The 23333-nt window shown below is 42.3% G+C and overlaps 1 protein-coding gene across 4 annotated transcripts in view; it reads right to left on the reverse strand.

Moving 5' to 3' along the window:
- Positions 1 to 23333, reverse strand: part of LOC117505963 (MOB-like protein phocein) — a 53983-nt gene that overhangs the window by 21497 nt on the left and 9153 nt on the right. For 2 of the 4 annotated variants that reach the window (XM_034165504.1, XM_034165506.1), the window contains exons 1-7: positions 18030 to 18200; positions 17528 to 17590; positions 7337 to 7437; positions 7208 to 7250; positions 4607 to 4693; positions 1620 to 1699; positions 1433 to 1544 (exon numbers count right to left, since the gene is read on the reverse strand). In XM_034165504.1, the coding sequence (XP_034021395.1) occupies positions 1433 to 1544; positions 1620 to 1699; positions 4607 to 4693; positions 7208 to 7250; positions 7337 to 7437; positions 17528 to 17590; positions 18030 to 18161 (618 nt within the window). In that variant the 5' untranslated portion in view covers positions 18162 to 18200. Of the gene's footprint in view, positions 1 to 1432; positions 1545 to 1619; positions 1700 to 4606; positions 4694 to 7207; positions 7251 to 7336; positions 7438 to 17527; positions 17591 to 18029; positions 18201 to 23333 lie in introns of those variants that run through there. The other 2 variants (XM_034165503.1, XM_034165508.1) reach the window with 2 other exon arrangements.

Consider the following 23333-nt stretch of genomic DNA (forward strand, 5'->3'; position numbering starts at 1 on the left):
ATCTACTTGTTTCAGCGGGGTCTGAGCCTGTCGATCGGCGCTGGAAGCGCGCCGCGCTCTCAGCAGTTGCGGGCTGTCCTTAAAGCGGCAGTAACACTCCTTAATCTGTATAATCCCCATAAAATCGTCCCTGAAAGCCATATTAATTTTCCGAACGGTGTCCACCTGGAGGTCTCTCACAGTTTCTGGAAACAAATTGATGCAGCAAAGATCCAAATCGTTCAGACATTTATTCGCAATAAAAAACGATGAGAAGGGTGGACCAGTGCTCACACAAAGCCTGCTCACAGGCGAATGACGCAACCGACAGGCGTGAAAAAACTCACGTATGCGCGCGAAGGTTCAAGCTTGGCTGATGCAATCACACGTGATTCAAATCCATATGGTTTTTGCAAAAAATAAAAAGGTCGGATACTTTTCTAACAGACCTCATATATATATATATATATAGCTATCGGCCCATGTCTAGTTGTTAGTGTTACAGATTTGCTGTGTTTTTATAGTGTCGCTAACAATGGCTAGCGAGGATGTGGATGGCACTGATTCAGTGAGTTCAGGAACGATTATGATGACACGTTCTCCCAAGTTGGGAGGGTTATCTAGAGGAGGTGTAGCACCTGTGATGGACTTCTGCCATGGCCCGATGTTGTCGTGTTGTCCACACTTCACAAGGTGTGTTTGCATTGCATTGTGCCCTAAACTCTGCTGAAACTGACCTCTTGCATGAATCACGGACCGTAAGACGGCGCAAGATTCACAACTCCGGAACAGCGAATGCCATAAATTACACCAATAATGGTTCTATATATAGTTTACACACTAACATGTGAGTTGTTAGTGAAGATTATTACTGAGACAAATTAACCACAGTGTGTCAGTTAACATATTATTCAATTAAATATTGAATTGTGTTAAATATTTAACTGAATAATAGAAGTCAGCCTCGAATGGCCATTTGAGGAACTGCAGGTTTAGGCACTTCTGTGTTGCATGAATTTTTCAGCACAGGATAATGCAGATTTATCATGATGACTTTCAGCATCTAAACTCCTTGTTCCTAATTGAACATCGATAATGTCCACAGAAGACACTGGACCCGACACGGTGCCTCTTCAATGCCTACTCACACGGGCAGTGGTAAGATGGCGGCGCCACAGTCTGCCCACATGCAGCGGTACCAGCACTGAGCACCAAGTAAAACCTTCAGAAGACACATGAAGCATCGGTCGTAGTGAAGGGGCTGCTACATGTGTGGTATGTTTCAGATGTTTGCTGTTTAAACTGTCTGAATGCTGCCACAAAGCAAAATCACAACCTGCCCATTGCAAGGCAGAATCCCACAAACAAATCCAGATTCCATGTGCAGGAACGTGGCGTCGTCGCCCAGAGGACTTTGCCTTCTCTTTGGAGATTTGTCTCTGAGGACACCCACCTCATACTTGTCAAATATCTGGCGGTGATGGAAGTAGGCGTGGGAAAATATCCTGTAGATCCGACGGCAGACGGAGCCCAGCTTGGCCACAGACGACTCCTTGATGCTCACCCTGGAACAAGATCAAATGAAGGTTACAGCCCCCGTCGCCCACAAGGACACAGCAGGCTGCACGTCACAGACTGACCTGCTGGGGAAGTATTTGTTGCTGTTGAGCAGGCAGGCAGCTCCGTCCAGCGTGTGCCTGGTGTAGTCGATAGCAGGACACTGGAGACACACAAACACAAAAACAGTCCTTCAGAAAGGCGTCAGCAATCAGCTCAGACGTCTTTGACTTCACAAATGTTAAAGTCAGTGTGACTTTCATCCATCCAGCTGACAGATTAAACAGTTTGGTGAGCGGACAGACACGTCTCAGACGGCTCACAGAAACACCTGCAGCAGATCATCACACACTCAACTCCAAAGTGTCTGCACACACTCAGGGGCAGACGCTCCGCTCTTCACTGGCCGCGAGGACGTCCGATACTGGCACAACTGGAACATGCTGCTGTTGTGTGATTTTTGGTCAAACTGCAGCACTGGGCACAGTTCCACCAATCCGCTAACCACTAATTAGCGAAGCTAACTTTTTCGTTAGAGGATTAGCTTTTCAGCTAACTTTGAAAACCATCAGCGGACAAATCAGCTTCCACTAAATTTAGTTGTGCTGACTTTCAGTCTGCTAAACTGTAGCATAATGGACAAAAACATTTGTAAACCCTAAAATCATACATGTTAGTTCCTGTCTGTTGTGTGTCTGCAACAGTCAGGCCGCTGCGAGGAGCTCAGCCCTCCACTCACTTCACTGTGCCTTCACTATACGGTGGCAGAAGGCATCAAACACAAGGCACTTTTCACTCATGGTGACAACATAACTCTTCACCAAACTAACTACACTACTTGAGCTACAAACGTAACAAACCTATAATACTAACAACACTGCTAAACCAAAATGTATAATAATAATTAAAAAAACAAAACCCTAACTCCCATAATGCATTGCAGCACAATTCATAGTCTTAGCAACCGGCCTGGTGAATGCTACAATATTCATAAACCGTTAACGGTGCTGCATTCACAAACACAAAACAAATGCAAGAACACTAAATAAACAAAAAGTCCCTTCGGCTGCTCCCTTGTTTGCATTCTGGGTCGCCACAGCAAATCCAAGGTGGATCTGCATGTTGAATTGGCACAGGTTTTACACCGGATGCCCTTCCTGATGCAACTCCACATTACATGAAGAAATGTGACAGGGGTGGGATTTGAACCTGGAACCTTCTGCACTGAAACCAAGCGCATTAACCACTTGGCCACCACCCCTGCTTGAACAATAAATACAAAATAAAATCCCAAACACAGTCACAGTCTTCATAAAAAGCAATAAATCGCAGTATTAATAGTCATGTTATCTCTGTATAAACACAGGAACAGCTCCCCCATATCCAGCTTGGGACTCCAGCAAGGGCGGTCGCATCTCCTCCTCTCTCCTTTATCTCTGCTCCAACCTTCAAAGGCCCTACTTCACCAGACTGTGAATTCTTCAAACTATATTGGATTAACCATGAAACTGATCAGCTGGTTTCTGAACGCTATTGACACCATTTTCTCTACAAGCCAATCAGGGGCAGGGACCCTGCGTGCCCAGATGGAACCTACCCTGCGGGCTATGTTCTCAACGCCTGGGAGACGTAGCGAGTCGCCTGCTTTCCACCATTCTCTGTGGAGGACGTTGAGGATTTATTTATATTTGGTTTCATAGTAGGAGGGCTGGTACTTATTGGTTTATGTGCTGCCCTGACCTACCGGAAAATTGGCAAGACGGCTGCCACCAGAAGCATGACCCCTCACCTATCCATCATGATTAATGAGTTGGGCAAGGCAATGCATTCTCAGACTGCATTAACTCAGACGCAAATCGGATGGCATGTTGGAGCAAATGCATGCCTTGCAGGTGTAAATGAAGATTTCAGAGACCGGGGAATATTCATAATTGAGATCTGGTTTGTTCATGTGAAACTGTAAAAGTGTTTTTCACTACCCAACCACAAACACAGCTGGCTTATCAGCCTGTGAAGGATAAAATGCCCCGTTGTTTTCCTCCAGAAGAATGTCTACGGCGTTGGTGAACATTCAGCTGCCCGTTATCTTCTCTAACTCCCACATGAACAGAAAAACAACTGACTCACACAAGGACAAGAGACTGAAGCATACTCCACATCGTCCGTTTTTATAGTGTCGCTAGTTTAGTGAAGAGTTATGTTGTGACCATGAGTGAAAAGTGCCTTGCATTTGATGTCTTCTGCCACCGTCTGTGTTGTTGTGTGTGAAAAGTAAATAGTTCTTTGCAGCAGCCAGCAGAGTGCATTAAGACAAAATGCTCAGGCTCCTTCTTCCACGCAGCTTGCCACAATATATAATATAGACATAAACTGTGACTTCTTTTGATAAAAATGATGACAGTGTTTGGGGTTTTATGCTTTATTCATTTATTTTTGTGTGGTCATTTTGGGTTTGTGATGGTCTTTGAATTTACCCAGCAGCCCCGGTGGTGCTTAAACTTGAAACTGGCTTATCAGCAGCCGAAAGTGTACTGAGTCAATACTGAAAGTTAGCGGTTAGCTGTAACTTTCACAAAATTTTTAGCGGCTTATCAGTTTAGCGTCATAAAAGCTAACTTTTCACTTAGCAGATTAACGATTATCGAAGCTAACTTTTCAGTTAGCTGTGCCCACCACTGAAACTGTGGTATGTCGGGGAAACGGGATGTACACGTGGTGACTTTTAGAAGGCAGGCGGCGTTCGGTGGCGTGTTTAAGGATTTTTGGAAAAACAGGAACTGATGCCACGCGGCAAGGAACTGCCCCCGCCCCCAATTTAGTGGTGAAGCAGCCAAACACCGCCAGAGTCAGTGATCAAAATTTAGGGGATTACCACAAGATTGTGTTGGCTGAAGATGAAGGAACACGTGTGTGTATTTTTTAAAGACAGGCTGCTATGTGCTGCTCACAGCCCGGCTGCTCGCTGCACCTCACAGACGAAGGACACGTCTTAATGAATCCAGCTTAACTGAAGAAACTAAATGAGCAGTGCGTACACGTGCTTTGAAGGCCTTGGCCGGCGCGCTCTCACCTCTTTGGGTGTCTTGTGGGCGGCACAGAGGAAGATCCACTGCTCCGTGGCGGTCATCTGGGTGCAGGTGTCCGGGTGGCACTCACTCTGAGGACCAGCAGTAAACAGCACCAAATCAAACATTCAAACTCAGCGCACACATCGGGAAGCTGGACCGCAGCACCGCTCGACAGCCGTTTCACACAGACGCCATTTTAAAAGTGAGAAATGGCAGTTTTTCCATTTGTTTTGAGAACAGAAACAGGGGAAATTTATGGTTATTGTTGAGCTCCTTCCAGGTTTGTTGGTTTGTGTATTAAGAAAAAAATTCTTTTCTCTTTGAATAAAATGAAAATTTAAAAAACACCTAATTCCACTGTGCAGATTCTTCAATCACAACTACACAAGCCCATATATCCATCAGTCATGTGGGTGTGTTGGTGGCTTCCCTCACTTGTCTCCTTGTACAATCACCCAGGTTTTGAGAGCTGCTCCCTCCAGACAGATTTAATGTGCAGTACCACAGTTTGTATTTCTTGAGGTTGGACAGAAATCAAGTCCAAGACATATTTAGTGCTTTGGAAATGTTCATGCATCCATCCATCATCTTGTTAAAAAATATAACGCAACGTTAAAATACTCTTGGCCGTATGAGCGTTGTCTTCTTTAGAATTTGCAACCTGAATTTGCAGCTAGCAATCAGTCTGTGATGGCACGGTGCAGCTCTAGTCTGACTGGCTATCACCCCTGAAGAGACTGAACACTAACGTCTGCCAAATGTCTTTTAAATCACTTCAGAGGTATTATTAGGTTATAAAAGCAGTGTTTTCAGTTTCAGAAGTTTTTATTTCTCACTTGCTTTTAATTAATGACAAAGAGGATATATTTACACACAAACGAAACAGTTTTCCACCTAGCTACCAACATGTGACGTCATCATGCTAATGTCCGCAAACTCATTTCAGAGGTGTTATTAGGTTCCAAAAACGGTGTTTTCAGTTTTACAAGTGTTTAGTTCTCACTAGCTTTTCCATAATATATGAGAGACATTAAGACAATAAACACACAAAATGAAGCGGTTTTGGAGAGACCAGCCAGTGGCATCACTGTACAGCTCTACTCTGATTGGCTGTCACACGTGCTACTTAAAAACAAAATGGAACATGTTCACACTGAATGTGAGTTTTTAACCTCTCAAAATACGTCAAGGTTAGCCATCTTTGAACTTGTCCGTGGTCTGTGTCCCAATAATGTTCCATGTGAATTTGAAGACTCTGGCAGTAACAGGACTGGACTCATGCTGAGCAGACAGACAGACAGACAGACAGGTCTTCCATATGTTGGCCTCAGGTCTGGAGAACTTATTCTTTCTGATTTATTTTACTGTGTTTCTGAATGCAAATCAACAATTAAATCTCTGTGTGAAAATTTATTTTTATTCAAACCGCCAACCAAAGAGAGGAGCTTCACAATAATGCAAATTAGAGAAAAAAAAACCACGGGTCTTTTCAGCATCGTACATTCGGTCCATTTAGACCATGTCCAATACAAGTCGTCTTTCTGCGTCTTCAGAGGACGATGGTGTGTAAACCTCATAGTGTCTCTTCACTCCTCTGTCCTCTGGCCTTCTGCTTTGAACAGTTTTCTTACTTACCATCGTCACTGTGTTCAGTCACGTCTTTCACCCACATGCGGAGGAGGGCTTCTGTCTGCCTCTCTCTTGTGAGCAGGTTAATCTACCGATACCGTATCAGAAAATATATTGATACTGATGACACTGTCAGTCCAAGTAAACAGATATATTGTTTCTGGACATTTGGGGAGTTCAGTGGACCATGAGACTTTTTTATTTTTTGTTAAGGCTTTGTCGGTCCGTAAAAGTTTCAGAAAAAGTTTTTTGTTTTAGGGCAAAGTGCAGCTTTAAAGCAACACCATCTCATTATCAACTCCAATAAATGATCCAAAACCTGCAGTTTATCAACATTCAGTCACTCATATACCTATATGTATGTATTTATTTTTAATTGTAAAAGATGGAGCGGGCTCAGCTCTGTCAGCAATCACTGGTCATCAGACTGCGACTCTGAGGCGCCTCGCCTGAACCTGAAGACTGCGTTCAGCACGTCTTCAAGTATTTCAGATGTTTACCACAAATATTTAATAAAGTTTAAATCCACTGAATGTGTTTGCATTTCAGTCAAAGTGTACTGGTGTCAGGTTGATCTTTGTCCTTTCAGAGTGAATTAAAGCTGTTAATCATCTACATTTTTAGAATCAAACCTTCCAGAAATATCTTTCAAACTGTTTCAATCATTCACCTCCAGAAGTTGAAGCACGTGAAGGCAGGTTTCTGGGGGCGGGGCCAGAAAACTCTCTCTCTACTTTGCCCCTTTAAACAATCAGTTTCAGGTGATAACGTTTGTTTCTTTTTTTGACATGTCACTGATGTGACCACACATAAACGTGACCGCGTGGTTTCTACTTCAAAACACCTGCAGCTTCCAGAGCTCCCGGTGGCTCCCCGCACACACACGCTGCTGGTTCCAAGGACAGTCCCTGAACCTTCACTGAACCGCCAAAACGAAGACCAACGTGCATGTGTGGCAAGCAGAAATCATTTACCTGCAGCTTGACCGCGAGTCCATTCAGCTCAAGACAGAACTGCCTATGATTAAAAACACACAAGAACAGCGTCACTAAAACACACTCCAGTGGGGGCGGCCTGTCTGGACCCCCCGCGCCCCGACATACCTGAGGTGCTCGTACTTCCACACACCCTCGTCTTGACCCTCTGGAGGTTCCAGGATCTTGTCGATGTTGGAACAATCTGATCGAATGTTCTGCTGAATGTACTGGAACAGGGACAAAACTTAGTGTTAGTCACTGCAAATGTATTCAGTTGTTGCGCTCCCCTCATCTGTGTGGCCAATTTCACTCTCACAGTGGGCCTCATGTATCAATGTCGCGCACTTGTGGCGTAAATTTATGGCGTAAACTTGAAATACACCAAAGTCGCCGTGACATGTATCAAGCAGTGTGCACCTGCCCATTTCTGGTGTACGCCTGACGTGATCTTGATAAATGCGGCGGGTGGAAACAATCGTAATTATAATAAACACACCCATAAATATTCAGACTCCACTTCAGACACACCCTCATTTCACGACATGGAAGCCGGGAAGACGGCAATGAAAAAGAACTTCACCAATCACGACGCGTGCCAATAGAGCGTCAAAAGCGGCCGTCATATCAATTGTTTTGTAGTATATAATCAATAAAGTGTTACAGTGGTCCCTCATTAATCGCTGGAGTTACGTTCTAAAAAAATAGCCCGTAATACACGAAGCCGCGACGTAGTCAGCGTTATTTTTTACAATTATTATAGACGTTTCAAAGCTGTAAAACCCCTCACTACACAGTTTATACACTTTCTCAATCAGGCATGAACATTTTCTCACTTTTCTCTCGTGTGTAAACACTCTCAAAGTTCAAACCTTAGTAGGAAAATAAGACCAAACTGTTTTCAGGCCCAAACATTTGTTTGAGAAATAAAAATAGAACGTTTTCCTATAAATAATTATGATGGCATTTAGAACTAACGAATTAATTTTAACGATCAACGAACGAGGTCGGACACATAAGAAATTATTAATAGTGACTGACCAGTATGTCACAGATCGGGCCTCTGCGTCCTGACGCCGCACCTTTTTCCACTCACACCTGGCTGCAGGTGTCTGTGTCCGTGTGACAAACACAGTTATGAGTAGTTGTTGGCGCTCTTTTCTCTTCTGGGCAACAACATTCTTATAAACAGATACGCAGAACACTGTAAAAAAAAAAAAAAAAAAAAAGGCATGCAAAATTGGACTAAATACTCCGCGAGACTCCGAGGCCACGACAGGTGAACGGCGTTATGGTGAGGGACCACTGTATTCTCTTTTCACGTCAATAATTCTTAATTAGTTCCCCCCTGGCAGATCCCAAACAGCCGGGAAAGCAGGCCGACTGGGTGACTGTGAGGAGGAAGCGTAGCCCTAAACAGAAGCCCCGTGTACACCGCCAACCCGTTCACATCTCTAACCGTTTTTCCCCACTCGACGACACACCCGCCGAGGATCAAACTCTGGTTATTGGCGACTGTTTTGAGAAATGTGAAGTTAGCGACACCAGCAACCATAGTCAATTGTCTTCCGGGGGCCAGAGCAGGCGACACTGAAGGAAATTTGAAACTGCTGGCTAAGGCTAAGCGTAAATTTGGTAAGATTGTAATTCACGTCGGCAGTAATGACACCCGGTTACGCCAATCGGAGGTCACTAAAATTAACATTAAATCGGTGTGTAACTTTGCAAAAACAATGTCGGACTCTGTAGTTTTCTCTGGGCCCCTCCCCAATCGGACCGGGAGTGACATGTTTAGCCGCATGTTCTCCTTGAATTGCTGGCTGTCTGAGTGGTGTACAAAAAATGAGGTGGGCTTCATAGATAATTGGCAAAGCTTCTGGGGAAAACCTGGTCTTGTTAGGAGAGACGGCATCCATCCCACTTTGGATGGAGCAGCTCTCATTTCTAGAAATCTGGCCAATTTTCTTAAATCCTCCAAACCGTGACTATCCAGGGTTGGGACCAGGAAGCAGAGTTGTAGTCTTACACACCTCTCTGCAGCTTCTCTCCCCCTGCCATCCCCTCATTACCCCATCCCCGTAGAGACGGTGCCTGCTCCCAGACCACCAATAACCAGCAAAAATCTATTTAAGCATAAAAATTCAAAAAGAAAAAATAATATAGCACCTTCAACTGCACCACAGACTAAAACAGTTAAATGTGGTCTGTTAAACATTAGGTCTCTCTCTTCTAAGTCCCTGTTAGTAAATGATATAATAATTGATCAACATAATGATTTATTCTGCCTTACAGAAACCTGGTTACAGCAGGATGAATATGTTAGTTTAAATGAGTCAACACCCCCGAGTCACACTAACTGTCAGAATGCTCGTAGCACGGGCCGGGGCGGAGGATTAGCAGCAATCTTCCATTCCAGCTTATTAATTAATCAAAAACCCAGACAGAGCTTTAATTCATTTGAAAGCTTGTCTCTTAGTCTTGTCCATCCAAAATGGAAGTCCCAAAAACCAGTTTTATTTGTTATTATCTATCGTCCACCTGGTCGTTACTGTGAGTTTCTCTGTGAATTTTCAGACCTTTTGTCTGACTTAGTGCTTAGCTCAGATAAGATAATTATAGTGGGCGATTTTAACATCCACACAGATGCTGAGAATGACAGCCTCAACACTGCATTTAATCTATTATTAGACTCTATTGGCTTTGCTCAAAAAGTAAATGAGTCCACCCACCACTTTAATCATATCTTAGATCTTGTTCTGACTTATGGTATGGAAATAGAAGACTTAACAGTATTCCCTGAAAACTCCCTTCTGTCTGATCATTTCTTAATAACATTTACATTTACTCTGATGGACTACCCAGCAGTGGGGAATAAGTTTCATTACACTAGAAGTCTTTCAGAAAGCGCTGTAACTAGGTTTAAGGATATGATTCCTTCTTTATGTTCTCTAATGCCATATACCAACACAGTGTAGAGTAGCTACCTAAACTCTGTAAGGGAGATAGAGTATCTCGTCAATAGTTTTACATCCTCATTGAAGACAACTTTGGAAGCTGTAGCTCCTCTGAAAAAGAGAGCTTTAAATCAGAAGTGTCTGACTCCGTGGTATAACTCACAAACTCGTAGCTTAAAGCAGATAACCCGTAAGTTGGAGAGGAAATGGCGTCTCACTAATTTAGAAGATCTTCACTTAGCCTGGAAAAAGAGTCTGTTGCTCTATAAAAAAGCCCTCCGTAAAGCTAGGACATCTTTCTACTCATCACTAATTGAAGAAAATAAGAACAACCCCAGGTTTCTTTTCAGCACTGTAGCCAGGCTGACAAAGAGTCAGAGCTCTATTGAGCTGAGTATTCCATTAACTTTAACTAGTAATGACTTCATGACTTTCTTTGCTAACAAAATTTTAACTATTAGAGAAAAAATTACTCATAACCATCCCAAAGACGTATCGTTATCTTTGGCTGCTTTCAGTGATGCCGGTATTTGGTTAGACTCTTTCTCTCCGATTGTTCTGTCTGAGTTATTTTCATTAGTTACTTCATCCAAACCATCAACATGTTTATTAGACCCCATTCCTACCAGGCTGCTCAAGGAAGCCCTACCATTATTTAATGCTTCGATCTTAAATATGATCAATCTATCTTTGTTAGTTGGCTATGTACCACAGGCTTTTAAGGTGGCAGTAATTAAACCATTACTTAAAAAGCCATCACTTGACCCAGCTATCTTAGCTAATTATAGGCCAATCTCCAACCTTCCTTTTCTCTCAAAAATTCTTGAAAGGGTAGTTGTAAAACAGCTAACTGATCATCTGCAGAGGAATGGTCTATTTGAAGAGTTTCAGTCAGGTTTTAGAATTCATCATAGTACAGAAACAGCATTAGTGAAGGTTACAAATGATCTTCTTATGGCCTCGGACAGTGGACTCATCTCTGTGCTTGTTCTGTTAGACCTCAGTGCTGCTTTTGATACTGTTGACCATAAAATTTTATTACAGAGATTAGAGCATGCCATAGGTATTAAAGGCACTGCGCTGCGGTGGTTTGAATCATATTTGTCTAATAGATTACAATTTGTTGATGTAAATGGGGAATCTTCTTCACAGACTAAAGTTAATTATGGAGTTCCACAAGGTTCTGTGCTAGGACCAATTTTAGTCACTTTATACATGCTTCCCTTAGGCAGTATTATTAGACGGTATTGCTTAAATTTTCATTGTTACGCAGATGATACCCAGCTTTATCTATCCACGAAGCCAGAGGACACACACCAATTAGCTAAACTGCAGGATTGTCTTACAGACATAAAGACATGGATGACCTCTAATTTCCTGCTTTTAAACTCAGGTAAAACTGAAGTTATTGTACTTGGCCCCACAAATCTTAGAAACATGGTGTCTAACCAGATCCTTACTCTGGATGGCATTACCCTGACCTCTAGTAATACTGTGAGAAATCTTGGAGTCATTTTTGATCAGGATATGTCATTCAAAGCGCATATTAAACAAATATGTAGGACTGCTTTTTTGCATTTACGCAATATCTCTAAAATCAGAAAGGTCTTGTCTCAGAGTGATGCTGAAAAACTAATTCATGCATTTATTTCCTCTAGGCTGGACTATTGTAATTCATTATTATCAGGTTGTCCTAAAAGTTCCCTAAAAAGCCTTCAGTTAATTCAAATGCTGCAGCTAGAGTACTGACAGGGACTAGAAGGAGAGAGCATATCTCACCCATATTGGCCTCTCTTCATTGGCTTCCTGTTAATTCTAGAATAGAATTTAAAATTCTTCTTCTTACTTATAAGGTTTTGAATAATCAGGTCCCATCTTATCTTAGGGACCTCATAGTACCATATCACCCCAATAGAGCGCTTCGCTCTCAGACTGCAGGCTTACTTGTAGTTCCTAGTGTTTGTAAGAGTAGAATGGGAGGCAGAGCCTTCAGCTTTCAGGCTCCTCTCCTGTGGAACCAGCTCCCAATTCAGATCAGGGAGACAGACACCCTCTCTACTTTTAAGATTAGGCTTAAAACTTTCCTTTTTGCTAAAGCTTATAGTTAGGGCTGGATCAGGTGACCCTGAACCATCCCTTAGTTATGCTGCTATAGACGTAGACTGCTGGGGGGTTCCCATGATGCACTGAGTGTTTCTTTCTCTTTTTGCTCTGTATGCACCACTCTGCATTTAATCATTAGTGATTGCTCCCCTCCACAGCATGTCTTTTTCCTGGTTCTCTCCCTCAGCCCCAACCAGTCCCAGCAGAAGACTGCCCCTCCCTGAGCCTGGTTCTGCTGGAGGTTTCTTCCTGTTAAAAGGGAGTTTTTCCTTCCCACTGTAGCCAAGTGCTTGCTCACAGGGGGTCGTTTTGACCGTTGGGGTTTTACATAATTATTGTATGGCCTTGCCTTACAATATAAAGCGCCTTGGGGCAACTGTTTGTTGTGATTTGGCGCTATATAAAAAAATTGATTGATTGATTGACATGTGGATATTTGCTCGCTCAATTAATAAGACACCCCTAATCTGTCAGATTTCTTTATTTTTTTAAATGTATTTCTGTATTTATTTTATTGTGACAACCGAATGGAGACGACAAAACCTGGTTGCAGCACGGGCGAATTAAGGGAATGACAACACTACAGTTGTAATTATCAATTTCATAGTCTAAAACGATCACACCACATGAAGTTAAGCTCAGCGCTGCTCTGGCTCCAGGCTCGAAGTCTGGAGAAAAAGGCGAGTAGCGCTCTCCTTCCTGTCAGCGCTGTGGCCACGGATTGTGCTCCATAACAATCCCGCAAAGGCGGGATTTGTATTAATCATTATGTAGTATAATCAGGAAAGTGTTATTTATGTAACATATGCATTGATTTGTATAATGGCACTGTTTATCATGTTGATCATTTTCATTTTTATGTGGATTCCAGCGCTGGTTCATTTTGGTGTATAATTTACGCCACCTCTCGACCTGGTGTATATTTTCATTGCAGCGTACGCCAACGACCACATTGATAAATGCCAAGTAGCGCAGCCGTTTTGGCGTACACCCCATATACGCTCAAATATCACCGTACACAACGTTGCTACATGAGGCCCAGTGTGTGTAGATTAATCAAAGTATCACTGTGGCAATGATCATCTTTAAAAACACCACAACACCAAAGCTGTTACATGGCAGGAAGTGCACGTAAGGGATGAACATGGGTGAGAACAGCTGGAACTGCTGGGTTTTATTCTGCAGGTGGCTTCAGATCACGATGAGACTTTAAAGGACACCAACCTGTGCCAAAAACATTACGTTCAAGTTTTAATGATTTAGCAGTGAGACGTATGCTGTATCGCAGCTCTAAAGCACCACTGTTTATCAGAAATCAAAGTTTCAGAGGGACACCTTGTTTCTGTGTCATGTCACTCTTGTAGATTCGGAGCTTCACTTGCTGTGCCTTAGAGATCAGACGATGTCTTTATTTCCCGATACAATACGAACGTTATACGTGACAAATGCAACACTACAAATAAGACAAGACAGCGTGTCGAGACTTTTGTTTGTTTTCAGAGACACTCCACCACATGATAAAACTGACCCTGGTAGAAACATCAGTGTTCTGAGTTATTTTCTTCAAGCGTCAAACTGCATACCGCTACAATTAAAAATGGCAACATGAAACATCACTACGAGACAAACGTGTTTTGATCAATCAGACATTATGATCGATCCACCAGAATCCTCACACAATCATTCACTGATCAACTTACACAAACAACACTCTGTAATTTACTGACTCCAAACTGAACAGTTTTCAAAAGCCGTTTCATTTTAAATGTATACATTCTTTCATGTAAAATTAGAAAGTGAACATTTATTTTATGATTGTATTATTATAATCGTCTCCAGTTCAATGTGAAAGTTAATAATACTGTTGAAATACTTTACATGAGAATCAATGATCGAGTGCAAACAGACGACGAGGCTCCTCGAAAATATAAAATGAATCATAACGCGTTAGACATGACGATGTTACACACGTTTCTCCAAATGGAGCTCTTTGAGTTTAAATTTATACCATGGGGTGTGCAGCCAGTACATTCTGAGTGCCGGTCCCAAGCCCGGATAAATGAGGAGGGTTGTGTCAGGAAGGGCATCCGGCGTAAAACAAACCAACCCAACTATGCAGACTCAGAATCGAATTCCCAAACCGGATCGGTCGCGGCCCGGGTTAACAACGTCCGCCACCAGTGCTGTTGCCCAACAGGGTGCCGGTGGAAATTGGGCTACTGCTGGGCGAAGACGACGAAGAAGAGGAGGAAAACGTTGCCACGAACAGCGGGAGAAGAGGAAAACTAGAAGGGTGGAAATGAGAGTGGGGACTCTGAATGTTGGTAGTATGACTGGTAAAGGGAGAGAGCTGGCTGATATGATGGAGAGGAGAAAGGTAGACATATTGTGTGTGCAAGAGACCAAGTGGAAGGGAAGTAAGAGCAGGAGCATCGGCGGTGGGTACAAGTTGTTGTACCATGGTGAGGACAGGAAGAGAAATGGTGTTGGGGTCATTTTAAAGGAAGAGTATGTTAAAAGTGTGTTGGAGGTTAAGCGAGTGTCTGACAGGGTGATGACTGTGAAGTTGGAAATTGAAGGGGTGATGATGAATATCATCAGTGCATATGCCCCACAGGTAGGTTGTGAGATGAAGGAGAAAGAAGATTTCTGGAGTGAGTTAGATGAGGTGGTGGAGAGTGTGCCCAAGCATGAAAGAGTGGTGATAGGAGCAGACTTCAATGGGCATGTTGGTGAAGGGAACAGAGGTGATGAGGAAGTAATGGGTAGATATGGTATCAAGGATAGGAATGAGGATGGACAGATGGTAGTTGATTTTGCAAAAAAGATGGAAATGGCTGTGGTGAATACCTACTTTAAGAAAAGGGAGGAGCACAGGGTAACATATAAGAGTGGAGGAAGGTGCACACAGGTGGACTACATTCTTTATAGGAGATGCAAGGTGGTAGCAGGAGAGTGTCACTAGACAGCATAGGATGGTTGTTTGTAGGATGACTTTAGAGGTAAAGAAGAAGAGAGTGAGAGCTCAACAAAGGATCAGATGGTGGAAGTTGAAGGAGGAAGACTGTTGTGTGAAATTTAGCGAGCAGGTGAGAGAAGCACTGGTTGGAGGGGAAGCAATTTTGGACAACTGGAAAAGTACTGCAGATGTGGTGAGGGAGACAGCTAGGGCAGTACTGGGTATGACATCTGGACAGTGGAAGGAAGACAAGGACACTTGGTGGTGGAATGAAGAGGTCCAGGAAAGCATAAGGAGAAAGAGGTTGGCGAAAAAGTTTTGGGATAGTCGGAGAGATGAAGAAAGTAGACGGGAGTACAAGGAGATGCGGTGTAAGGCGAAAAGAGAAGTGGCAAAGCAAAGGAAAAGGCATATTGCAAGCTGTACAAGAAGTTGAATAGTAAGGAAGAAGAAAAGGACTTGTACCGATTGGCCAGACAAAGGGACAGAGCTGGAAAGGATGTGCAGCAGGTTAGGGTGGTAAAAGATGCGCATGGTAATGTGCTGACAAGTGAGGAGTGTGTGCTGAGAAGGTGGAGGGAATATTTTGAAGAGTTGATGAATAAAGAAAATGAGCGAGAGAAAAGGCTGGATGATGTGGTGAGAGTAAATCAGGAAGTACAAAAGATTAGCAAGGAAGAAGTGAGGGCTGCTATGAAGAGGATGAAGAGTGGAAAGGCAGTTGGTTCAGATGACATTCCAGTGGAGGCATGGAAATGTCTAGGAGAGATGGCAGTAGAGTTTCTAACCAGATTGTTTAATAAAATCTTGGAAAGTGAGAGGATGCCTGAGGAGTGGAGATGAAGTGTGCTGGTTCCTATTTTCAAGAACAAGGGTGATGTGCAGAGCTGCAGTAACTACAGAGGCATAAAGCAGATCAGCCACAGCATGAAGTTATGGGAAAGAGTAGTAGAAGCTAGGCTTAGAAAACAGGTGAAGATCTGTGAGCAGCAATATGGTTTCATGCCGAGAAAGAGCACTACAGATGCAATGTTTGCTCTGAGAATACTGTTGGAAAAGTACAGAGAAGGACAGAAAGAGTTACATTGTGTGTTTGTGGACTTAGAAAAAGCTTATGATAGGGTGCCAAGAGAAGAGTTGTGGCATTGTATGAGGAAGTCTGGAGTGGCAGAGAAGTATGTTAGGGTAGTGCAGGACATGTACAAGAATAGTGTGACAGCGGTGAGATGCGCAGTCGGAATGACAGACTCATTCAAGGTGGAGGTGGGATTACACCAAGGATCAGCTCTGAGTCCTTTCTTGTTTGCAGTGGTGATGGACAGGTTGACAGATGAGATCAGACAGGAGTCCCCATGGACTATGATGTTTGCAGATGACATTGTGATCTGTAGTGAGAGTAGAGAGCAAGTTGAGTCTAGTCTGGAGAAGTGGAGATATGCTTTGGAGAGAAGGGGAATGAAAGTCAGTAGAAGCAAGACTGAGTACATGTGTGTGAACGAGAGAGAGCCCAGTGGAATAGTGCAGTTACAAGGAGTAGAAGTGGTGAAAGTAGATGAGTTTAAATATTTGGGTTCAACTGTTCAAAGTAATGGAGAGTGTGGTACAGAAGTGAAGAAGAGAGTGCAGGCAGGGTGGAGTGGGTGGAGAAAGGTGGCAGGAGTGATTTGTGACCGAAGAATATCAGCAAGAGTGAAGGGGAAAGTTTACAAGACAGTAGTGAGACCAGCTATGTTGGACAGCTTAGAGACGGTGGCACTAACAAAAAAGACAGGAGAACTGAAGATGTTGAGATTCTCTTTGGGAGTGACAAGAATGGACAAGATTAGGAATGAACATATCAGAGGGACAGCTCAGGTGGGACGGTTTGGAGACAAAGTCAGAGAGGCGAGATTCAGATGGTTTGGACATGTGCAGAGGAGGGACCCAGGGTATATAGGGAGAAGGATGCTGAGGATGGAGCCACCAGGCAGGAGGAGAAGAGGGAGACCAAAGAGGAGGTTCATGGATGTGCTGAGAGAGGACATGCAGGTGGTTGGTGTGACAGAGGAAGCTACAGAGGACAGGGTGAGATGGAAACGATTGATCTGCTGTGGCGACCCCTAACGGGAACAGCCGAAAGACAAAGAAGACGACTCTCACTGGCTGTTTAATGTTGGTGTGGACTGAATCCATATCTGGACATTAAGTTCTGAGTGAGGGGACAGTAAATTACCAACAACAGGGGACCACAAAGTGAACCTTGGGGAACACACACACACACACACACACACACACACACACACACACACACACACACACACACACCTGTTGTACAGCCAGGGTACTGTCCATTTCTTCAAAGGATTCATCCGGCCAGTTATAAAAATCCTGAGAAAAGACAATTTAAACAAGTTAAAAGCTAACATTCAAAAGCAGCAAAAATAAAACAGTAGATAAGCTACAGAAAAATAAATAAGTGACTCGATCAGAATTAATAACACGAACACATTAGTCACAATAAAGTTTATTATTAGCCACTGAGCTAACAGGAGCTAGGAATCTACCACCAGGAATAACTCCGGATAATATCTAAAATAAAGTGACATTACGGAAGAAATTAAGTGTGATTATTGTGAGGCTAAACTTAATCTTGCTACAGGAAGTAGACGCTGACCAGACAACGGTAGCTAGTTCCAGAGTTAGGCCTGCCCGAGATCTCTGGAAGCTTTAACCGCAAAACACGAGCTGCCAAACAAACCGCAAAGACTACGCAACTCCAACATCACCGTAACCTGGTCCGGCTCAGCCGCGGCTTCAGCACACTCACCTTTGCCTTGGTTCCAGGCCGATTCCTCCTGAGAACTGCAGCGCCCTCCGCCATGACCATCTCGACACAATACCCGGATGGTCGCTCAGACATCCGTCTAATGCCTGGGACGCACACATACTCCAGCTTCATTCCAATGGGTGGCCCCGTCTAATACCTGAAAGCGACACAGCTTCGGGATTCAGTTTTTCTCCACTTTTTTTTTTTTATTTTGGTAAATTTAATCTTTAATAATCTTAATCCTGTCAGATATAATGTAGTCCAGATTTAACACATTTAAGTAGTTTTTAATCTGGATTCTGTCCAATGCAGCACAGACATGGCGGGGGGAGGCTTCATTTAAAGTGTCGAACACACACAACAAAATAAATGTTTAAATGATGAAGAGAATCAGCACGCACAGTAAATTTTACCTGAACTTTATGGGGATTCTGAAGCAATGAATCGGAAGCAAACTTCAGCACCTGCTTCATGATTCACTTGCGAACAGGACTCTGACACCCGTTTCATGATTCACTTGCGAACAGGACTCCATCTGACACCTGCTTCATGATTTAATTGCGAACAGGACTCTGACACCTGCTTCATGATTTACTTGCGAACAGGACTCTGACACCTGCTTCATGATTCACTTGCGAACAGGACTCTGACACCTGCTTCATGATTCACTTGCGAACAGGACTCTGACACCCGTTTCATGATTCACTTGCGAACAGGACTCCATCTGACACCTGCTTCATGATTTAATTGCGAACAGGACTCTGACACCTGCTTCATGATTTACTTGCGAACAGGACTCTGACACCTGCTTCATGATTCACTTGCGAACAGGACTCTGACACCTGCTTCATGATTCACTTGCGAACATGATGTCCATCTGACACCTGCTTCATGATTCACTTGCGAACAGGACTCCTTCTGACACCTGTTTCATGATTCACTTGCGAACCGAAGTTCACATCTGTTGTCAAGAAGGCCCAGCAGAAGAAGTCAAGAAGGCCCAACATAGCAAGTTCAGTCATCATCCAGTTTTCCATGAGAACCATGCGAGATGATGTATGGAGGAGATCAAAGGATGCCAAAGTGTGCAAGGAACTGCACATACGGTTTAAAGAAGATTTCTCAAAAGAGGATCGTGAGGCTCGTAGCAAGCTGTGGCCGCTGGTGGAAGAAGCAAGAAGAAAGGGGAAACGAGCTTTCTTGAAGGAGGGATATGTGATGATTGATAACCAAAGAATAGGCTCAGCTTAGGCAAGTTAACGGCTCTAAGGTCTAATGTGAGGTTGATTGTTTAGCATGCTGCCCTAAAGTTTTTGAGGGTTATAGTGCACATATGAGGTCATTTTTTATAAGGACTAATTTAGTTACTCATTCCTGCACATCAGCTAAACCTTGTGTTTTCGTTCAAAATGAATCGTTCAATGCTATCATTTATTTCCTTAAACACTAGGGGGCTAAGGGACAATGTAAAGCGAAAGGCTATTTTTCTTTTTTGTAAGGAGCAAAAGGTTAATTGTGTTTTTCTTCAAGAGACTCATTCAGTCAAAGATGACTCAACATTTTGGAAAAGTCAATGGGGGACACTCTTTTTCTTAGTCATGGTACATCACACTCAGCAGGCGTGATGATTTTGTTGAACAGATTTCCTGGTAACGTAATTGACTATAAAAGTGATGATATGGGCCATTGGGTAATGGTGGTTGCTGAAATTAATGGACTAAACTACAGCTTACTGTGTGTTTACGAGTTTAACAGAAAAGTACAGAATAAATCGTTTTATTCATTGTTGGGTAAATAGGGTGGAAGGATGGAAGACACATTATACAACTGATAGTTATTATTGGAGGGGATTTTAATACGGTCCCGGATCTCTGGTTAGATCGTATGCCTGATGTAACTATTCTACAATTAGTCACAAATTTAGGGTTGACAGATTATTGGAGAATGCAGAATCCCAGTACGCAGCAGTATAGTTGGTTAGGTTAGATTATTGGCTAATCTCAGACAATTTGATTAACGATGTGTCTAAATGTGACATTTCTGCTTCTCCTTTAACAGATCATTGTGTTGTAGCTTTATCTCTGTTCTTGTATGGATATGAGCCTGTCTATATCTGGAAATTTAACAATATGTTACTACAGAATGTTCCTTTCTGTTGTAAAGTTAAACAACTACTTGAAGAAATTGAGGGCTTGGATATGTTAAATCTAAGCAAATGGGAATGGTTTAAATTTCAGGTAAAGAAGATGGCAATTAATACCAGTAAACAGATATGTAAGCTTAAAAGAATAAAACAAGATATTATAAAGAACATTAATCAGTTGTGCAGCAAATCAAATTTAGCTGAAGATGAAAAAACTAGTTTGAACAATCTTCAGACGCAACTTGATACTCTTTATCTGGAAAAAGCCAAGGGTGCTTTTGTACGTTCAAGAGCCCATTGGATTGAAGAAGGAGAAAAGAACTCATCCTACTTTTTTAGTCTTGAAAAACAAAGACAAGTCAAAAAGAAAATTCAAAAACTGAATATAAATGGTAAAGTGAGTGATAATCAAATGGATATTGATGAGGAAATAAGTACGTTTTATAGCAACTTGTATAACTCAGTTCTCAGAGTCAGGTTGTTCTTTACTTTTAGAGAAAATTGGCAGATTTAAAAAAAAAAGATGGACGATGACTTTAATAACAACATGGAAAATGATCTTAAAATTGAAGAATTAGATAGGGCAATAACAAACATGGCAAAAGGAAAGTCGCCAGGAGTTGATGGGCTAACTGAGTTTTATTTGTTCTTTTGGAGCGAAATTAGAGTATTACTGCATATAGCTTTTAAAGAATGTATATCAAATAGAAACTTGTCTGCCACTATGAAACATGGTCTCATAACATTAATTCCAAAACCTAATAAAGATTCACTCCTGTTAGACAATTGGCGACCAATAACACTTCTATGTAACGATTACAAGTTGTTGGCACATGTCTATGCGAATCGACTGAGGGCTTAATGACTGTAATTGATGAATCCCAATCAGCATTCATTAAAGGCAGGAATATCCATAACCACACAAGACTAATATTAGATATGTTGGACTACAATGATGCCCTATCTATCCTAAATTATTTATTTTGACTACTCAACTATTAGCACTGCTCATTAATAATAGTCAGGATTAAATTGGTATTATGATTTTTGACAAAGAACTCAAAATTAGCCAGTTTGCTGATGACACAGCCATCTTCCTCAAAGATAAATGTACAGTTGAAAAAGCTTTAAGCATAATTAATATTTTTTCTAATGCATCAGGGCTAATCCTTAATACTAAAAAGTGTGAATTGCTTCCTTTACATACATGCACAGATTCTTCTATTGCTTCAATTAGAGTCGAATCTGAAGTTAAATACCTTGGACTAACAATGTCCAAAAACATACTCAGAAGAGAGGATACCAATATCTCTGTCCCAATATCAGATATGAAAACAAAATTTAGCCGATGGTTATCCAGACACCTAACCATTTTTGGCAGAGTGATTCTTTCCAAAGCAGATCTTCTTCTTTGTCTTTCGGCTGTTCCTGTTAGGGTCGCCACAGCAGATCAATCGTTTCCATCTCACCCTGTCCTCTGTCACACCAACCACCTGCATGTCCTCCCTCAGCACATCCATGAACCTCCTCTTTGGTCTCCCTCTTCTCCTCCTGCCTGGTGGCTCCATCCTCAGCATCCTTCTTCCTATATACCCTGGGTCCCTCCTCTGCACATGTCCAAACCATCTCAATCTCGCCTCTCTTTGTCTCCAAACCGTCCCACCTGAGCTGTCCCTCTGATATGTTCATTCCTAATCTTGTCCATTCTTGTCACTCCCAAAGAGAATCTCAACATCTTCAGCTCTGCCTCCTGTCTTTTTGTTAGTGCCACTGTCTCTAAACCATACAACATACACAATATGTCTACCTTTCTCCTCTCCATCATATCAGCCAGCTCTCTCCCTTTACCAGTCATACTACCAACATTCAGAGTCCCCACTCTCATTTCTACCCTTCTAGTTTTCTTCTTCTCCCGCTGTTCCTGGCAACGTTTTCCTCCTCTTCTTCGTCGTCTTCGCCCAGCAGTAGCCCAATTTCCACCGGCACCCTGTTGGGCAATAGCACCAGTGGTGGACGTTGTTAACCCGGGCCGCGACCCATCCGGTATGGGAATTTGATTCTGAGTCTGCATAGTTGGGTTGGCTTGTTTTACGCCGGATGCCCTTCCTGACACAACCCTCATTTATCTGGGCTTGGGACCAGCACTCAGAATGTACTGGCTGCACACCCCATGTCAGCAGATGGCATTTCAAATTTGATCTACCCTTGTCATTCACTTTATATTTCTCCCAATATTATTAAAAAAGCCAACTATTATTTTTCAGTTTCTGTGGAAGAATAAAACACATTACATTAAAAGATCACAGCTTATTAAAGAGTATAAAGAAGGTGGTATCAGAGCTCCAGATTTTGAAACAATGGTTGGGACTCTGAAGGTTAAATGGATTAAAACCTTTTTGGCCCAGTCTGATTCTATGTGGTTCCACATACCTAGATCACTGTTCAATAAAGTTGGAGGATTTGATTTTCTTTTAAAATGTGATTTTGATATCAGTAAGATTTCTTTGAAACTTTCAAAATTTCATGAACAGATTCTTCACTTTTGGAAAATGATATTTACCCATAATTTTTCACCTCACGGAGCAACCTTATGGAATAAGTTATTAACATCAACAGAAAAATCACTTTTTAAGAAGGATTGGTATGAGAGAGATATTTTGTTTGTTGCTGATATAATGGATGGGGATGGTGAATTTTTGAATCATAGTGTCTTTTCATCTAAATATGTTAAAATGTTCTCAGTATGAATATAACAAAATCTGCAAGGCTGTCCCCCTGCCTTTGATTAGACTGACAAAATAATCTGAAGAATTCTAATGCTAGATCTCATTTACCTCAGTTAATTATAGATGAAATTTACATAAACAATCAGAAATGTGATAACAGATTTGTTAGTGTAGCCTTTAAAGTAGAGCTATTCCATAACTTCAACGGAGCCTTGTTCAGAATAACTGATGAAGTGTCCTTGTCAGTTATGGAAAGGCTCACACAAAATTTGTGAAGTGGCCTGTTTCACCTAAGGTAAAAGAAACTCACTTTAAAATAAAATCTATCCAGTTGCTGATTTCCTTAGAAGAAGACTTGGGTTTGAAGTAGAGCCTTGTGCCTAGATCCTGCACTGCTTAGCTTGAGATCTGACAGGTTCATACACACATATGTGT

This window comes from Thalassophryne amazonica, unplaced genomic scaffold (assembly GCF_902500255.1).
Source record: "Thalassophryne amazonica unplaced genomic scaffold, fThaAma1.1, whole genome shotgun sequence".
NCBI lineage: Eukaryota > Metazoa > Chordata > Actinopteri > Batrachoidiformes > Batrachoididae > Thalassophryne > Thalassophryne amazonica.